General features: G+C 41.2%; 2 protein-coding genes across 2 annotated transcripts; one reads left to right on the forward strand and one right to left on the reverse strand.

The window, feature by feature from the left end:
- Positions 1–2,357: 2,357 nt before the first annotated feature.
- LOC310802227 (transcription intermediary factor 1-alpha-like) lies at positions 2,358–10,196 on the reverse strand (the record flags this gene model as incomplete). The annotated part of the gene is made up of 18 exons (XM_083666518.1): positions 2,358–2,612; positions 2,726–2,881; positions 3,163–3,237; positions 3,384–3,519; positions 3,617–3,915; positions 4,207–4,336; positions 4,455–4,512; positions 4,609–4,714; positions 4,842–4,988; positions 5,972–6,372; positions 6,654–6,768; positions 6,922–7,068; positions 7,312–7,426; positions 8,634–8,750; positions 8,848–8,980; positions 9,162–9,309; positions 9,489–9,607; positions 9,914–10,196. The coding sequence occupies 18 exons, from the start codon at positions 10,194–10,196 to the stop codon at positions 2,358–2,360; spliced, it is 2,940 nt and encodes a 979-aa protein (XP_083522644.1).
- Positions 10,197–11,784: 1,588 nt separating this feature from the next.
- Positions 11,785–15,097, forward strand: LOC310802820 (aldo-keto reductase family 1 member D1-like; the record flags this gene model as incomplete). Its single annotated transcript, XM_083667387.1, has 9 exons — positions 11,785–11,877; positions 12,569–12,736; positions 13,002–13,118; positions 13,265–13,342; positions 13,739–13,861; positions 14,000–14,109; positions 14,445–14,610; positions 14,885–14,967; positions 15,055–15,097. 9 exons carry the CDS (start codon positions 11,785–11,787, stop codon positions 15,095–15,097), a joined length of 981 nt encoding a protein of 326 aa, XP_083523513.1.
- Between the last annotated feature and the right edge of the window lie 5,753 nt (positions 15,098–20,850).

The raw sequence follows: 20,850 nt of genomic DNA on the forward strand, positions 1-20,850 counted from the left end.
CTGTGTAACTATTGGACAATGCAGGTGTTGCGTAAAGTGTGCCTAAATGCGAAGTGGCTGCCAGGATATATATATATATATATACACACACATACACACACACACACACACACACACACACACACACACACACACACACACACACACACACACACACACACACACACACACACACACACACACAATAAAAGTGTTTGTTTGTTTAGTTCACTTGAAAAATACCATAACATATTGATACTGAATTAGCTTTTTATTGCAAACACATTATCATAACCATTGCTATGGACAGATTGTGGGCACTTTATTAGCCACTCATCAGGTTTCTGAAATTGTTAAAGGGCACAATCAACTAGGCTACACACACACACACACACACACACACACACACATGTGCCAAGTTTGGCAAGAAGGAGAGAAATAATTGCTAGAGACATTATAAACCTTTTATACCAACTAAGGCTCTCTGCAAATTCAATCACTCCTCTGGCTCTGGGCATGATGACAGAGCCAAGGGTAAACGATCATCTAATCACAGCCATATGTCTCCACCACACAGCCAGTCTAGAAACAACTCCAAAGAGTGGCCACGCATGGCTATACCCCTACTCCTCTCAAACCACTTTGTATAGTATGTTACTGCTACATCTTAGTTACAATAAGAGGCTACAGGGGCCCCATTCTCTGGATGCACATTCATAGGTAATTATTATTGCTTGTAAAATACATCAAAGTTACTGTTGGATGATGGCCCTATAACTCAAAATGTAATGTCCTGTAATGAGGGACACTAAAACTTAAATAACATGCATCTTGGCATATTTGATTAAAAGTGCACTTGAGTAAAAGGAAGGGAAAAGAAGTGTTAAGATACACGCTTCACTTGTCTATTTTTTAAATACAGGCTACATTTACAGTGTACTGTGCATAATAAAAGGTGCTATCTAATTTATACAGACATCATCACTCTAGGGTGTGGCATCAAAGCAAAGGCAAGTAAACTCACTGCATCATAATGACCAGAGAACAACAAAGGCAACACATTTACTGCTGGCCTGTCCTTATCTTATCTCCTCTCTGGTCTAACAGAGGTTAGGGGCACAGGACTAATGGGACCATATAAGGCTCCAAAGGATGGTCCTTGATTAGGACCAGACTCAAACCCTGCATGGTTAGCCAGAGCACAAGGGACATCTGAGGGCCATAAAGGCCATAATGTGGCTCTCCACCAAACTACCCACAGCACTTCTCCCTACACCCACCTTCCTCCCCCATTAGGGTTTTTAACGAGAAACAGCAGCCTGGGCCAAACTCCCAGCTCTTTAGTTCGAAATTAGAGCAGCTGAGGTCACTTTTAAATGGTGATAATCTTCTGGAGGGCAGTGCAGTCTTTTTGAAGCACAACCCAGCTTGTCTTGCTGGGTCTATGTCACTCAGCGGTGGGCCACTAACTGATGCAGGCTATCTGGGGTTGCCCTTCCAGGCCCCGAGGCATAATTTACTGTTACTGTAAAGTAGAAACTAGTGTAAATAGCAAGCTTGTATCCCTTTACTCAGCTCTATTAAAATGTTGAGACCCATTCAAGACCAACTACTGTATAAAAAAATGGTTGACACCAAATAGCAGTAAGAATCATGACTCAGGATTAAGATATTAGACTTAATTTATTTGACCCTGTAAACTTGCATGCAAGTATTTCTTATGACTAAAATGTTTTGGTTTCCAAAGAGTAGCTGTGCTACAAAGTCATAAGAAAACATGGCGAACAAGAGGATATTTAGGTATGCATGAGAAAAACACACTGAGCAGTAACATACATTTTCAAAACTATTTACATAATTCAAAACTGCACAAACAACTACAATATAATAAAAAATATAAATAGATACATAAATGACCATTTAATGGCACATCGACAAATTACGAAACAAGAGGGAACACAAATCACGTTGAGAATGACCTGCCTGAACAACTAGATCAAACACAGCCGCCATCTTCATGAAATACTTCATGCAGTCTTGCAATAATAACTTAAAAAGTCTTTGTTTCCTGATCTCCATGTAATGCTTGGGGCTTTAGCTACAGAGAATTACCACAAAATGTAATACTAGTAACTATTGTGTAATCCAGGAGAGTCCGGGAAGGAGGAAATGGTGTTGATACCGTTTCACAGTCTTTTAGTACAAACTGATTAAAGAACATGGACAATTTTGGCAGATCTAAAAAAAAACAAAAAAAAAAAAACTGACTCCTAGAAGAGGAGGTAAACCATATGTAGACTCATTTATTATGAAAGTACTAAAAGGCTAGTACTGGCAGTGATGTTGAATGAAGCAAGTAGAAGAGATGATCTGTGCCTTCATACAGCTTTCTCCTCTCCCTTGGGAGAGCTTTGTAGCGGTGTACATAAATCCTGGGACTCAGAGCACCTGCGCTGTCGCTTTGCAGGCTGGGAAATCTCCTCAAGGTTTGAAGGAGGAGAAACAGGAAGAATCACAGGAGTCACAACCTCAGACTTCACCTCCAGAAAGGTCCACTCATGGTGTAGAATCTTCAGGTGATCCTCAAATAACTTCTCCAGGTGTTTTCCCGCAGTAGCAAACTCAGTGTCAGCCTACCATACCACAAAAAAGACAGACATATTGTAAATCAGTTCACCCACACCACAAAGTAATGAACACTTTTGACAAGTGTCGATGGAGATAAAAGGGTGACTTTTGGGTCTACCTGATTGAACGCCGCACAGTTCCTGAAGATAAGTCGGATGTCCGAGACAAACTCAGCAGGGCTCTGGTAGCACGGGCTCTGTTTTGACTCAAGCCTGTTCTTCACTATGGAAAGATCCATTGGTGTCTTTACAGCCTCTTTACTCTCTGCCATTATCTATAACAAAATACAGAGATTATCAAAATGTACAATACAACAAAACATGCCATACCTGAGTTTCTCTCAGATATCAAATGGCTGTGCAATTGACAATAAATCAAGGAGACATTTCCATCCAAAATGGGCCTCTCTTGATCCATAGACATCATTAGGGTACATTTAAAGTAAGCATATGTGACATTAATCCTGCAATGTTTTTCCTGTGTGTGATTGGTCATGCTGAGGCCCTGTGTAGCCAGTGTTTTGCTGTGGCTGGCCCATTCTGTCTCTCTACTCACCGAGGGGGATAAAGACTCCTGGAAGTCTGCACTGAACTCACTGCAGTACAACCGCAGCAACAGCCTCTCACACTTCTACACAAGGACAAAAATACATTAAAAACACCTTTGCTAAGACAACACCAAATTACATAGCTGTTGTAACTCAATACATTTCAGGGCATCCCTCATCAACTCCCCCATCCTAAGATATGATCATCTTTTAAAAGCAGAGTATTGACCCGTTTGTCAACAGGGGAGAATCCCCCCATCGAGTCTGGCTCTTCCTTCACTGTTTTGGCTTCTAGTCCACTGTCACAGTCATACTCAATTTCAGGCACAGAAAGGTCACGGCAGAATGAGCAGAACCACTCCCCACTGAAAAGACAACATTAGAAAGCAACATAAATAGTGAAAACAAGGCAGCAATTACAGAGAAATGATCGATTTCTTTGGGTCACACTCTGATGCCTACCTGGGGGATTTGAGGAGGGTGGGGATGTGGCAGGTGAGATGGAAGACTTTGGGACACTTCTCACAGCACAGCAGTTCCCCTCCGTTCTGGCACACAGCACACCAATCTTCATTTGGGTCCTCCTCTGGAGCTGGGCCCTTGTCTCTCTCTTGGTTTGCTCCCACAGTGGGGCTTTGCTGTGATACTTCAGCCTGACCCTGGCCCCCTAAAGTCTGGACTTGTTCTCCTCCATCTTGCTGACTGGTTATGGGCTGGTCCCCTGTGCTGTCTGGGAGGCTGACTTTGTGACTGCCCTGTACCTGAGACACGAACGCACAACGTATGTACACGCGTACACACACACACACACGCACACGCACGATACTCTGAAATAAGGCAATGACCAGTCAACATCACTCCTGACATTGAGTACTAAACTGACATACAATACCATTGAAATGCTGTCCAGAAATGATGTGACTCAAAGAAAAATACAGTAAATCATATCAACTATATTGTTTACGTACTCTATGTATGTTGTCATGATCTATCATGAACATCTACATTTTCATGCATTTGTAACACTTCAGTCCATCCACCCATTCTCTTACATAGCTGATGTCATCCTCTGGCTCATCTTTGATGATGATGATGGGTCCAGGTGATGACCTTCGTCTTCGCTTGGCAGCTGAGCCCTGAGCTCCACTAGTCTGCATCTCTGGGGGTTTCCAGGAAACAGTCCTTCAAACAGTCAATGAGAATTAAGAAAGATGCGATAGGAGAGAAAAGAATTACACAAATTGACTTTTTAACATATCAAGCTAAAATAAAGTATGTGAGTAAGTGATCATCATCTTACCCCGGTTTTTCCTCATGGGACATAACAGCAAACCCTGCTGTATTTTGTTGTCCTTGTGCTAAGGGAGAAAAAATTTAACAGCATAAAGCAAAATACAATGTACTATGTACAAAATATATTGTACGCCAGTGATATTTAAAGCACAAATACATACTATTTCTGTGAGGGAGCAAAGGTGGTAGGGTCTGAGGGAAATTGGGTCTTATTATCTGCATGGGGCCATCTGGACCAATCCTCTGGCTTAGATATACAGACTCCATCTAAAGATTGCAGTGCATAACATTTACTAGTATATACCTTGTAATATGTAATGTAATAACACTTATTCTTATCAAGAATCACTGACAAGAGCCACTGATATTTGTAATAAGTAGAAATGCAGCCACTTTCCTGCTGTCCAGAGGGAGGAGAACTGAGGCTGCCATTGCTGGGAAGTGGTGCACTGTGGGAGTAGTGAGGCGTTGGATGGAAGACCTCCATGTGTTTGGGTTGAAAGCTGGAGCTGCTCACTAATCCTCTCAGTGACTGGATAGTCTAAAAGGAGTGAGGGGCAGAGTAAGAACAAAGCCACAATCAATGCCATGTCACCTCCTGTGAGTCTATGTTGACAGACATGCAGATGAAATGAAGTGTCAGCCTGTTTTTCTTTAGCCTGTGATTGGTTATGTCTGGGATAGAGCCCTGTGGCTTTCATAACAAAGACCAGAACAGGGGACTGAACATAAACAGCACACTTAAATGTTCCAGACTATGTTTAAGCACTTTGTTTTTAAACAGCCTTTTTGTTTGGTCTGGATCCAGCCTGCAGGTGCAACAGCATTAGCTAGCTAACAGTTTTGACACAGCTATTGATATCACCCTTTCTCCATGTTTATAAAAACAAATGTAGACAAGTGTCAATTTCCATTTAGATCTGTGACAGACAATATTCGGCCTTTTGGGGAAAAGTCTAGTTTACCTTACTGTATAATGTGGTGTTTTAGAAACCCTACTCCAGCTATTGACCGTAACACTATGTATAATATAAAACAGCGCTCAAGCATCTCAAGTCAAACTAAATGCAAGGCCCAGTTTAGAATGATTTAATATGGCTTGCTTTTGGTTCAATGTCAATGTTAAAGGCTCCATCTTAACAGCTTGTTCACATCAGCATGACGCAATTCATGTCAGAAATCTACTAGCCAGTGGATTGTCCTCTTCAATTGCCTATACTTGACTGAATAACTAGACTAGAGTACAAAAATAAGCCATGGCCCTAGACTAAACAATGTTGTAGACTACACATCCATTATCATCTCTGGATAGATTGGGTCTGTATTGTTTAACGTGTCAGCTGCTGCAATCGTAGATTTAGAATTACTTTTTGTATTCATATGGGTTATGATTCAAATTGATCTTGACAAGTCAAAGCATAAATTGCCAAGGATGTGAAGGCTGTCAGCTCCATTTAGGACAATGTCATCCACTGTCTGTGCCTATTAAGAATCCCAGTCAATCACATCCTCACACACACTCACCTGAGGCATAAATCCAGGGCTGGACAGGGTACTGGTGGGGCTGAGGTGGTTCGGAGGTGGGACCATAAACCTACGGCCTTGTTGGGACATAGGGGGCAAACTCTGGGAGGGAGAGCCCCCCTGGAGGGGCCCTGGAGTGGGCCTCTGGAGACGCATGCTCTGGTACCAGGTCCAGGATGGGGGTGGGGGCTGTGGCTGCCAGTGGGGCTGTTGAGCAAGTTTCTCTACCTGCATCTGGAGCTGAGCCAGTGTGTTGTGGGGGGCCAGGCGGGGCTGTGAGGGGCCTGGGGGTAAGCTGTTGGGGGAGCCTGAGGGCCCCTTCCCAGGATGGGGGAGTTGATGAGGGATGCCCTGAAAGCCGCCCAGCTGGTGGCCTGGGACGCTCTCCACCACTAAAGAGCCTGAGGGAACAAGAACACAGAGACAGTTTCAGCATACCAAGCAGGACGGAAAAGCTATTCCACAGAATCGTTATCTTTATTTCAAGAAGACACTGCGCCATGGCAACCAAACACCCCCACTATTATTACAATACTACCGTCTGTGTTATTGCTAGTTTACTACTAGTACCACTATTACTGCTACATCTCCCATAATATTATCTCTCTCCATTCGAATGTAAAAGTCAGAATAAAATGTTCAGGTTTCAACAAAGCCTTTCTCATACTGCTTTGTATCTTACCCAGATCCACGTTTGAGGCCCAGAACCCTGAGCGGCATTGGAAATGCACAGTGCTCTGTGGTACAAATGACGTATTGCATTTTGCCCGTAAGAGGTTTCCAATCTGAAACAGAATCTACAACAGAAGGGATGTTATTAATAATTCTCCTGGAAGACATTTCTGAGAAACACAAGGCATATGTTCTGAATTTCATCAAGTCCAACATGAGCTCCTGTCTGGCTTTAGGGATAGTGGGAGCCAGTGGTTAAAGGCTGAAGGAGGACTTACCAAACGCTTACAGTACAGGAGAGCTGTCCCTCCATTCCTAGCTGTTGCCCATTGTGTGAAGTTTATCACATGATCCAGGTGTCTGGACAGAAACCCAATGTCCTCCTGCTGCTTCTTCAGAACACCCTCGTGATCCTTTGTCAGGGCCTTGAGGGATACAGAATACATAAATATTTAAGAATCTGTGGTATTTTAACACTCCCTTGAGGGTAAGATCCTCTCACAACTCCAGGGCACATGCCAATCAAAATATTTACAGGCCTATATTTCTTCTGACTCTCTCTCTATTCACATTGGTTACAGAGAAATCTGACAATTACACGAGTCAGCCTACCCATGATGAGAATATAGATCATCACAATGTTACAGGTAGAATAGTTGTTGTCATACCTCAAGCTGATTCACTAGAATCTTGCCCTTTCTGTTGATCTCTAGTATCAAACTGCAGATCGACTTCTTGATTTCATTATGAACCGATGTGCGATTTTCATCAACTCGAAGGAGTCTGCAAACAATGTAAGACAACAGAGATGAGCACATCCTCAAAAGTGAATTGTGTCTTGAATACATAACATAAGGACACGTTATTCAGAGTGGGATAAATGCCATTATTAACTTATGATTTCTATGAATAATTCTTAGGAGTGTAACGGTTTGTGGGTTTTACCCGTGCTCGGTACACAGTCCACGGTTCGCATGAAGTGAGCTTGCCATGCCCCGTTGGAAATGAATTCCAAAATTGCTCAATATTGTGCTAATAACAACGTAAATTACCTCATACAGTCGTTTTAATTAACAGCATGGAGCACGGGCTTTGCGAGTAGTGTGATCTACAGCGAGCGCACTTAGGATACAAAAATAATTTCTAATTTGATGTGTCCTGCTGTGTGTGTATGGCACCAACTGCATAGCTGTCTATGTGCAGCCGCAGTTAGCGAACGTTAGCATCAATGTAGATGGCCTTTGTAGGTAAAAACTGCTTTTCAAAACGTATTAACTGTGAAGCACCTGATAAAAGTAGCGGTAGTATTCTATGAATCAAATAGGCCGCTGAATTCGACGTATGCACATGCGGTACAAAACCGATACGATTTTGACATCTCTGTCACTGGCGCTCAGAGTCTGGGTGCGTCCGATTTATGGTGTGCCTCATGCTCCAGGTGGCACACAGATTACACACAGACTGGTAGAAAAAAAGCCATGAAAATGTCTTGATTATCTCACAATAGCATGAGCCTATGTTGTACATGTTGTTCATAAATATTTTCTTATTCACAGTTATTTGCAAATGTTGCAGTGAATGTTTAGTAGTAAATGATTCATTTGTTCATCTCTCTCTCTCTCTTCATCAAGAAGCAGACACAAGAAGCATTTCATTTAAATAATATAAATAATATCCATTTTTGTCATCTCTTAATGATTCCAAGTGTAATTTTGAGTTTAAAAAAACTGGAAGACTTTTAAAACAGAGATTTTATAGGGCCCTACACAGGAGTGTGAAATAAAAAGTCTAGTGCTCCAAACACAGGCCTTGTATGAGAGTCACACAAGCCGATAGGCCTACTGAGAGTGATTTATTTTTCCCCCCTTTTTTTCTGTTGAACCAAACCATGACCCAAAAACTGATATATGAACCGGCTTGGTGAACTGTTACACCCATGATAATTCTTACAATTGTTAAATGCAAAAGTAGATGCATATTTCAAACGTACCCATTGTTTATCGAGTTTGACACTTCTTCAATCAACTTCTTTTTCTCCTGCAGCTGATGAGTCATACTCTCCATGTGATGTTTGTGGTTTTTATAAGCATCTTCCAGAAACTGGTAACTGCAGAGAAATATAACATACCATAGAATTAATTGATAACTCAATGTAGTAAAGCTTAAGTCAATGCAATTCAAGTGTGCAGAAATGGTCATTGTACTTGTGGTCCTTGTGCTTGAGCAGCTGACAGTCCCGACAGGTTAGCAGGTCACAGGTCTCACAGAACAGCTTCAGTGGTTCCTGCTTGTGGATGTCACAGAAGACCGGCCTCTGAGTGGACACACCGTGGACCTCTAGAAGAACAGCACACAGGGAAAGTTAGCATCTCAACTGTGCCCAGACTAAAGCTTCAACACAAATTAACCAATAATAATGCGGGAGATTGTGTCAAGCAGAAAATGGAATACAATACAGTATGTAGTGAAGGTATTTCCTTGATGACTATGGCTACCACAGTCCGACAGGAAGTTGTACCTTGAGAGACATCCTCCTTCTGTCTGATGGTGTGGTCTTTGGTGAACTTCACCCTCTGGTGGGCCTCCACGCAGGTGACGCACAGGTACTCAACACAATCCACGCAGAAACCTGTGGCCTCTGTGTTGTCATCACAGCTCATGCAGAGCTGTGGACAAAGAAAGAGAGACCATCTGTATACTATGAAACCACCAAAGTAACTTTTTTTGGGTGGGGCGGGGGTGAAATTGAGTGTTGGATTGAGAGATGGATTCTGTATACCCATGCCAGACAAACAGTGTATGCCTACTACCATGCAGCAGTGTGATGATATGGTCGCTCACCAACCTGGACAGGCCTCTCCACAGTGCTGCTGGGAGCCTCCATTGAGTCCTTCACAAAGAAGTTCTCCATCACATCAACCTCCATACACTCCTGTCGGCACACTGGACAGCGTATCACATTTACTGGAAACAAAAAAGAACAGAGTAATTAAAAAGTTGAGCAATGATTGGACAGGTAATTTGACAGCCAATTTCACAAAATCGCCAATGCACACAGTAAACAGACACAAAAGACAGACATCCCCTTCTGTATGCATTCTAACATAAAATTCCTTGAAAGACATAATGGTTCAAAACACATGCATTATTAGAATGACTTGGACATTATAGTATGTGTGTGTGTGGGGGGGGGGGGGTTCCATATATAGGCTAGCACATCTGCAGCTCCTATCACTGCCTGTCTATTGTTTGTAAACAAGGGCGGCTCACGTGGTTTAGTCGCCCTGTCCACCTGGGAGTTCCCCATCGGGTCAGACATAGCCAAATTCCTTGACGGAGAAGGCAAACATTTCTTGCAAAATGAGTGCAGACATGGTAGAAGTTTGGGTTCTCGACTGTGAAAGTTCAAATGGCAAACCGCACAAGTGTCCAAGAAATTTGAACAGGTCGGTCGCATGATAGTGCTCTCCTCCTGAACTGGCAAGCTTTCTGCTTCGTTTTCGACAATGATAACAGCATCCTCGGATTCGTGCGTCTCTGCACTTTCGTCCATGTCTTCACTTTATATCAAAACAATATTCTAGAGGAAATATGTCACCAGGCAGCGAGTAATCCAAATATGCAAATGAAGGAGCACATCGAAATATTGAAATGTATTCCCAAAAATGTCCCTGCTTCAAAAGGACATTCTTTCATTTCAGTGTTGCATTCGGAAGATGAAGCCGAATTATTTGAAGCTTCTTCTGTCAGCATCATCCGCGTGCAGTCGCAACAAACATAGGTGCTGGCAATATGAGAGAATATTCGCAGGCTCAGCCCTATGCAGCAGGGCAGCTTCACATGAGTGTTTGAATGAAATAGATGTTCATTCATTCGATCTAGTGGAACACCGCCCACCTACTTCCGGTGAATGCAAATGTGTGTAAATGAGGATTTCTTCAAAATAAAATCGGCCAAGTTAAACTCCATTTAGCATTTAAAAATAATAAGGGATCAAGGAACCACAAACAAAATGGTAATTATCTTAAACAATATATATATTCAATCATCACCATATCATATTTTGTATAGTATTACACCAGAATGGTTTGTAATTGTTCTAATATCATATATGCTATATGGAGTCCTCTCAAGGGCGCTGGTTGGCCACAGTAAAAAGCCAGCAACATTTGGTAAGACATCGCTTTATGTTCAAACTCTGTTCTACATTCTAGAAGTGTTGCCGAGTAGATTGGTACCAGAGATAAGCGGATATAACCGAAATATATTTCCAGTCCATTAATCTGGGGCAATACTATTTCATCAGGGTAATCATGATTTTAGAACAATTACCAAATCTTCTGGGGCAGTACTATACCAAATATGACATGATGAGATGATGATATATATATATATTTGTTATGATAATAAGCATATTGTTTGTGGTTCTTGGATCCCTATTTATTATGTTTAAATGCTAAATGGAGTTTAACTTTATTTTGAAGAAATTCTCATTTAAATATATTTACATTCACCAGAAGTAGGTGGGCGGAGTTCGACTATTGGCGCTCACGGAACACAGATATTGGAGTTCACGGAACACCATTGGAGATATTGGAGTTCAAGGAAACATGGAAGCACTGTGATAGGAGGAAAATGTGCGTCCTATAAAGAGCCCTTGTTCTTAAAACTTGATTGTACCATTACCAAAATCTTATGTTTGCACAATTATGTGTACTCATTTAGTTATTGCTTTCAGAATTTCAAATCGTGGAACCAATTAATTGAAAATGTGAAATGCCTTTTCAGATAATACAGTGGTATCAAAAGAATGTGATAGGAGAGAATGTGAGCATAAACTAGTAATGTATTTAGTTTCTTTTGTAGAAATTGTATCCATACATAGGTATGCAAGGGCACATATCCATGCCAAAGTCAGTGTCTAGGTTGAGAATACAATGTAACAATGATAATGTGGCCCAGAAAACAGAAGACAAATGATTACTCAGTTCTTGAGTAAATAACCCCTAATGTGTTTGCACTGAGACACAGAAAGAGAGTTGTGGGAGCGTAGTTTTGAACCCTGGATCAAAGGTTGCCCAGTTCCAATAGCCTGGAAAGGGAAGCTCCAAACGAATTGCTCTAATAATCTATAGGTAGATATGAGTCTGACAGCCGAGAACCACAGTGTCCCTTTGAGTGATGGGAATCGTATTCCGCTAATGGGACTAGGAACCTATGGAGACCCTCGAACGGTAAGAGTTGATGACCTACCAACCTGATTTGAATCACATGATTAGGCTTTCACATTGACTGAATAATTGCCTGAAAATAACAGTATTTAAGGTCCAACATGTTTCAAGTGAGCATGGAGTCTATAATCACTGCTTTTATTGATATAATAATTAGCAATGTACAGTATGTAATCCCTCATTATTGAGTCGATGGCAAGACACTGGCCCAGGTGTTGTGGTCACAGGTATGGTAGCGGTGTCTCAGCTCCACAGCGTGTCCTATGGATATTGTCTGATAAAGGAAAACTAGCCATCATATTTTTTTTAAAAATGGCTGAGATAGCACAGCTAGAGCTTTTTATTGATCAATGTAATGACATGTTAAGTCAACAAACAAAATGCACAATTGGGTGACTTAGTATCTGACTGACAATCAATAATCAATCTTAGTAAAAAAAATATTTATTTTTAGCTTGAAATCTGTGCAGGCTGTATGAGTTGAAAGTTTCAGGAACTGCGTGAGACATCACAACACAATTGAAAAATATATGGCACAAGGAAACCAGGGGTGGTATATCGAAAGAAAGGGTGGAATTAAAAAGAAATCTCAATAATGTAAATGTAAAAATCTCTGAATTGCAATTATGAAGTAATATAACTGAAGCAGTATTGTTCCTTGTAAGTTCTTTATCTTACGTGTTTCTCTCGACAGACACCCAGAGGTACAGCATTAGAGTGTGTGAAGCTGGCAATTGATGTGGGATACAGACACTTTGATGGGGCGTTGGTGTACTTCAATGAGCATGAAGTGGGGCAAGCCATACGAGAGAAAATTGCAGATGGAACCGTCAAACGAGAAGACATCTTTTATTGTGGAAAGGTGAAGTTTACCACGTCATAATGTTTGTTGAACTCCAAGTTCTTCTTGGTCTAAATAACAACTTCTTATCACAATATTATCACTGCTCTTTTTTGTAAATTTGTAAAGTTGTTATTTTGTTAATATTTAGCTATTTTGTAAATTTCTTGTCAATATTTGCTATTTGTTTTTTATGTCCATGCACCAACCTCACCAAGGTTGTTTTCCAAATGCATCAGTCGTTGCAGGATTTTAATCAGATCCCTTGCCCTTGTACATCTCTCAGCTTTGGAACACCTTCCATCCTCCAGAGCTTGTAAGGCCAGCCCTAGAGAGGACATTGAAGGCCCTGAAGCTTGACTATGTGGATCTATACATCATTGAGCTTCCAATTGCCTTCAAAGTAAGGACACTGCCTCTTACATAGCATTCTATAGCTGCAGAATAGCATACAAGGCCAGTGTACCAACATTCAAAGTTATTGATATTCAAATATATTTTTAAAGAGTACCAAAGAGGATAACTCCAATTACTGTGCCTCAATCGCAGCCTGGTGATGAGTTTTATCCTAAGGATGAAAACGGGAAGTACATTTACCATGAGACAAACCTCTGTGCAACATGGGAGGTGAGTTCTGTCTATCAGGCACATAGTTAAAGTCCATTAACTATATTCTTATTATGAGAATAAACTACAGTATATGTTTATTGTTTAGAATGGGTACTGTTTTGTTATCATATATCCACATATTTACAGCTTTTCTGGAAGATTTTTGAAGTTTGTAAAACAGATTTTAAAGCAATATGTGCACAGTGTTAAGTTTAAATCCTAACTGCAAAAATGTAGATTTTTGCAACTGCATTAACTTGCATCCCAATGTCAAGGACAACGTCATAAATAGTCAGCCTGTGTTCAAAGTTCTATCTACAGTATCTACTGCTTGTTTTATGTTTTTCTCTTATGTTGTGTGGTAAATCACTGTCTAAGAACGGACATATATTACAGTAGCTTTCCTCTCAATAGGCTTTAGAGGCCTGCAAAGACGCAGGGCTTGTCAAATCTCTGGGAGTGTCTAACTTCAACCGCAGACAACTGGAGCTCCTACTGAATAAGCCGGGCCTCAAACACAGACCTGTGTCCAACCAGGTAGGGGAGTGCTCTGGCTCTCTCAAGACCACTGCTGAGCTGTTGATTTACACAGTACTGTATATAAACACATGATAGGCTGTGTTTGATTTTTTTGTATTAATTCTACTAAGTGCAATATTTATTTTTTTCCTTCAGGTTGAGTGCCATCCATACTTCACACAGCCCAAACTGCTAGAGTACTGTCGTCAGAATGACATTGTGATCGTGGGTTACAGCCCCATAGGCACTTCAAGAGACACTTCCTGGTACTGATAGTGCATAACACCTACAACAACACTCAATGTAGCCTTAGAGATTACATCATAGGTATCACAGTGTGAATAACTATGTACAGTATATCCGGTTTAAATATACAATTAAGGGCACAATTTGACTTATTGACGACACAGTTAACACTTACAGTACACAGTGCCTGTCCAAAGTGGGTGACAGGGTTGATACACAGATTGTATCAATTGAGGAAAACAAATAAATACTGGAAAGTCAAGCTAAGGAAAGAATATGCAACTCTCAATGCAGCTGTAGCATTAGTCAAGGCACTCTGTAACAAGCAATAATGTATTTGTTGTCTCTGAATCAGGGTGAACTTAAAATGCCCTCCTATGTTAGAGGATGAGCTCCTGGTCTCCATTGGGAAGAAATACAACAAGAACAGTGCCCAAGTGGCCCTGCGCTTCAATGTCCAGAGAGGCGTGGTGGTCATCCCTAAGAGTTTCAGTCCTCAGAGGATCAAGGGGAACTTTCAGGTCTGTTTCAATTGCTTTATCACAGGGAACAACATACTGGTATGGAAATGTGCCTCTTTTTATTTTTAATTTTTTTGTTTGACGAATCATATTATACACAATACGCCTTCATGGAGATGATTCTGTACGTTATAGAAGTCATTAAACCAGGCCCAACCAGAGGCTCCAAACTGCTTTATTACCTGATTAAGAATCCATTATTATTTGTCTACTGTTTTGACATCAAGTCCGACCAGAATCCATGTCCTTACCACCATATTGTACTCTTTCACAGATATTTGACTTTTTACTCACTGAGGATGAAATGAAAGCAATTGAAGGACTGAACAAAAACATTCGCTTTGTGGAGCTTCTTATGTAAGTACTGATACTGTATATTTTGAGTAGCACTTAAGGTAAGAGACTATGTAGATATTGACACATCTTATTTATTTTTCTCCACAGGTGGAGTGACCATCCTGAATACCCATTTCATGATGAATATTGAGCATATTTCCTGATGTGCTCCATAATTTATCTATAACCTCCCCAAAGCCTTTACCATCATGTTACTCTACAGTCCAGTCTTTCTGTGTAACTGGACATTTCTTTCAGTTCATATTTATAGGTTTTGTCAGTACAGCCCACCACAAGGCCACTAGGGGGTTCTACTTCACAGTGAATGAGAATGAAGAGACTATGGTGTGTCTCATGAGGTGTAGAATTTTATTGGCATGTCATGCCATAGCTTTTGGAACTTCATGGATAGCTTTATACAGTAGATCAATGATGTTGTGTTTATTAAGTTGCATTGCTGCTCCTAGTGTTTCTATTACGTTAATGCAGCCAGATAGCCTTCATTCAACTGAATCTGTCCTGGCGCCCCGCTGGTGGAACGAGCTTCCCACTGCTGTCATGACAGAGTCACTACCAATCTTCCGCCGTAGATTGAAGACCCATCTCTTCAGGCTACATCTTAACGGTCCCTCCTAAAGACCTCTTCACCCCCACTACCCCCCTGTACAAGTTTCTCTCCTGTTAAAAAAAAAAAGAAGCTAATTTTTCCTTCTTCTAGCATTGTGACTGGCTCTGGCCCCTGGTCCGAGCATTGATTACTTTATCTTATGATGATTGATGGATAGATGATTCACTTACTTGAACAAATGTATTTGTTGTAAGTCGCTTTGGATAAAGGCGTCTGCTAAATGCCATAAATGTAAATGTAATGTAATCTGAGTAGAACTTCTCTCTAGCTTAGTGTGAATCCCTCTCTAGACTCGTCAGTAGGTGGCAGGCCATTCAATTTCATATTCTACTGTTATGAGAGGAGTGTCTCATCATTACTGGTTTAGTTAAGCAATAATACATGAGAGGCCATGTGTTATGACATTTTTATCATGGCTGTGACGTATATTGCTTTTATACAACTGGTGACCAGCATTAAAAAGCAAGATTCCCAAACCATCAAAACATGATGCTACATTCACTGCAGTCTTGCTTTTTACAGCTTTGAGTTTATTTTAAGGCAGTCCATGGATTTGAGGTAGGCTGGAAATGTTACGGGAGCTTTTATTTGGATATCACAGTATTATTTGAAAACAGTCAATTGGCCAAAAGGTTTGAAAAGGGTTGTACTCTCACCTTTGCACCCTATTATCATGTTTTTAATGATAAGCTATCTCAGCCGCACCGTCACAAGATTAATCTGCGTCACCTCGAAACTCCTAAGAACAGATCTATATAGCAAGACGCATCATTCACCCAAGTTTCGTCAAAATTATCCCAGTGGTGTCGGAGATAAAGCGTGGGACATACAAACGTCAGAAAGCATGTGACATACAAATGGACAGATAGTAGATCCATAGTCCCCTGCCCGATTTCAGCGTGGGGGACAACTCGCTGATCGCCCAATGTACTTGTGTAAAGGTTATAATTAGTTCATGAATGATCTGTTCAATCTCTGTAATAAATGTGACTATAGTCTTAGACAGTCTATAGACAAGTGTGACTTGTCGTAGTTTAGATAGAGTATTTGTCATGTCTACTTTATGTCGGATTGTCCAACATTCTCTCGGATACATGGAAGTTCCTACTTCATGCGTTTCCACCATGCATCAGCCATTCAGAAGCAACAAACGGGATCAATTAAGGTAATAAAAAGGGGCCTATGGGAAGTTTTATGAGGGAACCTTCCCACCGTGTCTCACAGACTACAGTTCAGCTCTTCACGACAGGAGACCTTGAACCGCATGCTTACACTCCTAATGAACAGTAGGCCTGTTATGAGCAAGACTGGCTGACTATGATAAGAAGAGACAGAAGGGCCTCTTCAGTGCCGACAGACAAACTAACCAGCGACTTGTGGCAGTACAGTGGATAACAGCAGGAAGCTAAGGAAGAAGACGGGAAACAATTGTGAGCCCTGTCTCTTTTTCTTTTTGATCTGTGAAAAATTACCAAGTGTGACAATTACTCTGGACAAGCACTTGAACCTTTTTTTTAACGAATGGAATGTGGGTGCAATTAAACTTTCCTGGCGAAGACAAGTCAACTACTGCACAATTGTGACCTTAGGAAGTTGTTTTGCTTTGCTTGTCCATCTAACATTGTCTTGAATCCAAACAATGATTGTATTTCATGATCATATACACTTGAGGGAAGTATTGATACTGTACTTAAATGGCGTCTTAAGATCCTAGACTTGATCTTGATTTCTTCTAACCCATGGCATGGGTTAAGAAAGCCTAATCTTGGAGAGCCACAGTACCTACATGTTTCATGCCTGTTGGGGACGAAACCACCTTGTAGAACTGACCATTCACGCTCTCAACTGAGCCAATTAGTTGCCTGATTGTTCCTGCCAAGAAATTTTGAAGCTAGCTATACCATGTGGCCTTGGGCAGAACTGCAGCTGCTGCCAAAAAACGTTTCTCCATTGAAACCCATGTTAAACTTTGTACTCCATCTGGCAATATAAGACTGTTTTGGACTGCGATTTATGTTTCTATTATTTCCTAATCTCATATGTAGTCTTCTCCCTAGCACCGATTTATTTTTCGTAGCCCCAAGCCATGTGCGAGCATATTTGTTTTTTTGTTTGTTTTTTCTTCTCCGAATTGTAGGCACGTCACAAGCATACACGCACGTCCAGGAGACGTGTGTCAATGAAAAAGTAAACCAGATTCAGGTCAGAAAAACACTGAAACGCGCCTCTACTTTAGCAACTGACTGCACCTTTGTTAGTGCCACCAATCAGATTGCTATGGCGGTGCCCATAAACGGCATTTCTTGACATCACTGTGACAATCCCATCTCTCATAGGAAATCATTGGGCGGTTATAGATATCTCTATCCTCAGTAGTTATATCAGTAGTTGGTGTAAACACTTTACTTGCTACAGAATAGGTAACATATTGTAGCGAACGGCGGGGCAGAGCAGCTTGTCTTAAGCGGGTATCGAACTCGCAACCTTCCGCTTACAAACCGGCCGCGCTAGCCACAACACCAAGAGAGTTAACTCACTTGGCGGAGCTGCTAACGGGCCTTACACAGGGTCGTTACAATATTGTCAGATGTTATCCCATGTGATCTTTAGATTGTATTACACTCTGTATTACAGGGTCGACATTTCCAATAGATTCCCACTGAGGATCTGTTAGAAATCATTCATATGCCTGGGAGCTGCATACTGTATGAACCACATGACGATTGGTTGTGGGAGGGGTGAGATACCCCTTCATACAATTGAAGTGCTTTTATTGTTATCACTATTATCATAAAAGATATAAAATCATAAATGCTGATAGATATGGTTTGTTTATACTAGATCATTACTGTAGTTTTTTCAAGTTTTCAACCACCTTTCTGAACAACAATTTTAATCAGATAACCTCTTTGAATGTCAGGCCCAGGTAAAGGAAGTCTGTAACTCTAATTTATACTTGCAGTAAGATCCAACCTCTGAATAGAGGTAAAACTAGTCAAACAACTGCAAGCTGAGGGAAAGCAAACTTCTGGTCCCTGACTGGAATAATAATTATTTTGAAGAAGAAAAAAAAAAATACCCTCACCCCAAAAGAACCTGCAAGACAGAAAAGGCCAGAACACGTCAGCCCAGAGAAGGCCTCTGGATTGTTAAGACTCATGACCTTCAAACAAATGCCCTGAACTGGGCCACTCCGGACCCCTGTGGTGGGAAAATGTTGTGAATGGGGTGCTGGGCCTGTGAGGAAGGGATCCGGTCAGGGGAATAAAGACTCTTTTCCGGGGGCTGAATCGGGGATGTGTTTGGGAGCAGGGGCTTCACTAAGCAGGAGTGATGTTTTAATTACAATCAGTCAGTGCAGACGGCTTAGAAATCTCACTTGACTGGAGGAATATGGGGCTCTTTGGTTTGTGTGTGTGTGTGTGTGTGTGTGTGTGTGTGTGTGTGTGTGTGTGTGTGTGTGTGTGTGTGTGTGTGTGTGTGTGTGTGTCTTGAGGGAGCATCTACAGTGCCTTTGGAAAGTATTCAGACCCCTTCACTTTTTCCTCATGTACATAAGTATTCAAACCCTTTGCTATAATGCTAAAATGCAAAAATGTCATCAACAAATCACTCAATAAGTTGAATTGAGTCCATCTTAATGCAAGGATAATAGTTCATGTAATTTTGGAATTAATATCTTTCTTTTTATAGGTCTCTGATTTGCATATGAATCAATTACACACTGTGTGGATTAGGATGTCACTACCAACTCAGCAAATTTCATAATTTTCTCTTGATCCTGACAAACTCGCCAATCCCTGCCGGTGACAAACATACCCATAACTTGATGCAGCTACCACTATTCTTCACACGAGAGATGGTGCGGAAACTGCATTGCATGTGTTGGATTTGCACCAAACTTAATGCCTTGTAGTAAAACCAAATAAACAAATTTCCAGCCACTTTCTTTGCTGTATCACTTGAAGTCATTGTTGCAAACACAATTATGGATATGAGATTATTTTCCATTAAGGGATTCTTTTTGGCCACTTGGTTATAGACCAATTTTGTAGGGTGACTGAGATGATGTTGTCCCATTGGCTGTGCTTTTTCCTCTCCACCATTCAACTTTGTAGATTTTTGTAAGTCTCCCCAGACCTCAGGGTCGCATTCCTGAGCAGTTTTGTTCCTCTCCATTTGCTCAGTTTGTAATGACAACCTGATCCACACAGTGTGTAATTGATTCCTATGCAAATCAGAGACCCTATAAAAACAAAGATATTAATTCCAAAATTACATGAACTATTATCCTTGCATTAAGATGGACTCAATTTAACATATTGAGTGATTTGTTGATGACATTTTAGCTAATTTTAAGAGTGTCATAGCAAAGGTCTGAATACTTATGTACATGAGTATTTCTGTATTTCAACTTTAATAAATTTACTGACATTTCTAAAAACTTCTTTGCGCTTTGTCATTCTGGGGTGTTGTGTGTGGATTGATGGCAAATTCTTTTAATTTAATCCATTTTAAATTGAGTCTATAACACAACAAAATGTGGAAAAAGTGAAGGGGTCTGAATACTTTCCGAAGGCACTGTATAGGGCTGAACACAATATTGACCGCAGTCGCATCTCCCCAACTCTCATGACCGACTATAGAGACAGAGAGACCCTGGGAGAATGTGTGTGTCGAAAGGTTACGCAATCGCCTCACCACACAGAGACGGCACAGACCTCTAGTGTGCTGCTGGGAGTGTGTGTAATGTGTGTGTGTGTGTGTGTGTGTGTGTGTGTGTGTGTGTGTGTGTGTGTGTGTGTGTGTGTGTGTGTGTGTGTGTTTGTGTGTGTGTGTGTGTGTGTGTGTGTGTGTGTATGTGTGTGTGTGTGTGTGTGTGTGTGTTTGTGTGCGTGTGTGCGTGCACGCGCGCATGCGTGTGTGTGTGAATGGGTTTGTGTTTGGGGGTTCATTTCTGAATGGGACTGGAGAAGGAGGAGGGGGGCTACAGAGGGTGCAGGGCAAAGTACATGAAAAGCTCATTGAAGGCTGAACCAGAGTTTTGCGTTACAGAGATCCCCGCCCCTCTATGCACGTTATATAGTGAAACCTGAAAACCCAACAGGCCAATATCTGGCTAACTATTCAACCCTTAGGGCGGTCTTTATCACCATGAAAGGTGAGTACTACTTGGTGATAGAAATGGCTACTTTTCCCTCAAGTGTGAGAGTTTAATCACAATTACAGTGGCTTGTTTACTGCTGCTTAATTTAAGGCTGACATGAGTTGATACT

This window comes from Argentina silus (genome assembly GCF_951799395.1).
Source record: "Argentina silus genome assembly, chromosome: 3".
Lineage (NCBI taxonomy): Eukaryota > Metazoa > Chordata > Actinopteri > Argentiniformes > Argentinidae > Argentina > Argentina silus.